At 34.4% G+C, this 2,059-nt stretch overlaps 1 protein-coding gene across 1 annotated transcript; it reads left to right on the top strand.

Annotated features, from left to right (window-relative positions):
- Positions 1-578: 578 nt before the first annotated feature.
- LOC148508499 (taste receptor type 2 member 41-like) lies at positions 579-1,463 on the top strand. Its single transcript, XM_088444462.1, has one exon. It carries the CDS (start codon positions 579-581, stop codon positions 1,461-1,463), a length of 885 nt encoding a protein of 294 aa, XP_088300588.1.
- The last annotated feature ends 596 nt before the right edge of the window (positions 1,464-2,059 follow it).

The following is a 2,059-nucleotide window of genomic DNA, read 5'->3' as shown; positions in this document are numbered from 1 at the left end:
GATGTATCTTTATTGTTATATTATTGTTACTTTTATTCAAAATACATATAAAAACACTGTATGATATGATAATTAAAATGGTGTCTTGATCTTTGTGTGGGTTCTACCATAACCCTATTATACTTTTATATTTTCATATCTTTCAGAGATATATTATCAATTAGGGCAAAACCCATCTCTGTTTGTAGAATTTAGTGACCATTTTGTGGCCACAGTATTTGAGCTCACACAAGCCCGTAAATTGTTTTGATGCTTTTTTTAGACGTAGTGATATATATTTTTAATTCTTTATTAGCGCATACTTAGTGTTTTTTTTGTCCTACAGTATTTTCTGTGATACTCTAGAACTCCATCTCTTCTGACACATAAATCATATTGGAGATTTGCTCCACTTGTACACAGAAAGAAATATGATCTCAAACAAAGTAACCTCACATTAAGGAAATTAGATGCTGGACTCATTTGCGTTTCCCAAAGGCTGATCATGAAATGTTCCCAGCATCACACTGTCCCAAATCATAAGAAAAACAGCTTTCACCTAAGGATCAATAAGAGAACACAATATCCTGCTCCTCAAAATGATATCAGCATTATGGATCTTTGTTTTAGTCACTGTTTTTATCACTTTAATCTCTGGAACCATTTTAAACTCTTCCATTATCTACATATATCTCAGAAGCTGGGGAAGACAGAATGTTGGTGCTGGTGAGAGTGATATAGTCGGATTTACCATGGCTGCAACCAATGTCCTCCTCCAGTGCTTAATGACATGTGGTGGAATTATATATTATTCAGGATTATTCTTACAGATCTCCGAAGATGTATACTTACCATTTCTAATTATTTTTCAGACCTTAATTGATGCTTGTTTCTGGAATACATCCTGGCTTTCAATCTCCTACTGCTTTAAACTGGTCAATCTTCCTCACAGACTCTTATCTTGGCTAAAGTCCAAGTTCCCATCTGCTGTTACTCCACTACTCATTGGATTCACATTGGGATCATTTGTCATTAATATCCCAATTCAATGGACAACGATTGTAATAGTTCCAGCAAAAGGGACACATAATTCCACTATAAGTAACTTTAGGTATCACATGAATGTTTCTTACAAAATTTTTAAGACCATTTTTGGTTCTTGTCTGCCTTTTATTATAACGTTTATCTGCATTGTGCTCAGTGTGACGTCACTCCTCAAACATGTCTGGAGGATTATGAAGAACACATCTCACATTAAATATTCTCAACTTGAAGTCCATATGCGGGCAGCCAGGACAATGATTCTACGGGTGTTCCTGGACTTGGTCTTCTGCATTTTGAATTCCAATGTATTATTTTCCTCCTCCAAGGAAGAAGTTGTTTTGGAAATGTTAAGCTGGATATTTGTCATATTATATCCTACCCTGCAATCTGTGATTCTAATTATTGGCAACCCCAAATTTAAGAGACAGCTGTTTGGCTAAAGAGACACTTACTTATTATTTACAAATAATTAAGATAGCAATTAATGTCTGTCATTACTATTTTAGTAGAAGTACCGTAAATGTAGAGATGTGCATGGGCCCCTGTGTTTTGGTTAAACCACTCTCAAGTGTTTTGGTTTGGATTCTGTTTTGGTTTTGGATTGCCTTCAAATTGATAAAAACAGCTAAAATCATGTCATTTGGGCTTGTTTACATGCAATCCAAAAACAAGATATGCTTTTTAAATCTGAGTTCTGAACTTATAGCTTACAGCCGGGAATCGGTTCTACTCGGATCCCCTAAATTTGAATTTTTTTTCTTTTTAGGAAAACCAAACAACAGATTTCTATGTGTAGATGTATTTTATTTTTTTAATAAAGGGAGCCAGTACAGGTTTTGGCAGAGGGGAGCAGCAGAAATATAAGATATATAAGATACTTGAAAACACTGCAATCCATGATTCTAATAATTGCCAACTCCAATTTAAAGAGTCAGCTTTGTGGCTACAAATAAAAGTGCTCATTATTTACACACAAATAAGCAAACAATTAATGGCTGCCATTAATACATCTGTAGATATAGTTTCTTTTTTGAAT

Source organism: Taudactylus pleione, unplaced genomic scaffold, assembly GCF_031769625.1.
Source record: "Taudactylus pleione unplaced genomic scaffold, aTauple2 ptg000364l, whole genome shotgun sequence".
Taxonomy (NCBI): Eukaryota; Metazoa; Chordata; class Amphibia; order Anura; family Myobatrachidae; genus Taudactylus; species Taudactylus pleione.
This window is presented reverse-complemented; position numbering and strand designations above follow the sequence as displayed.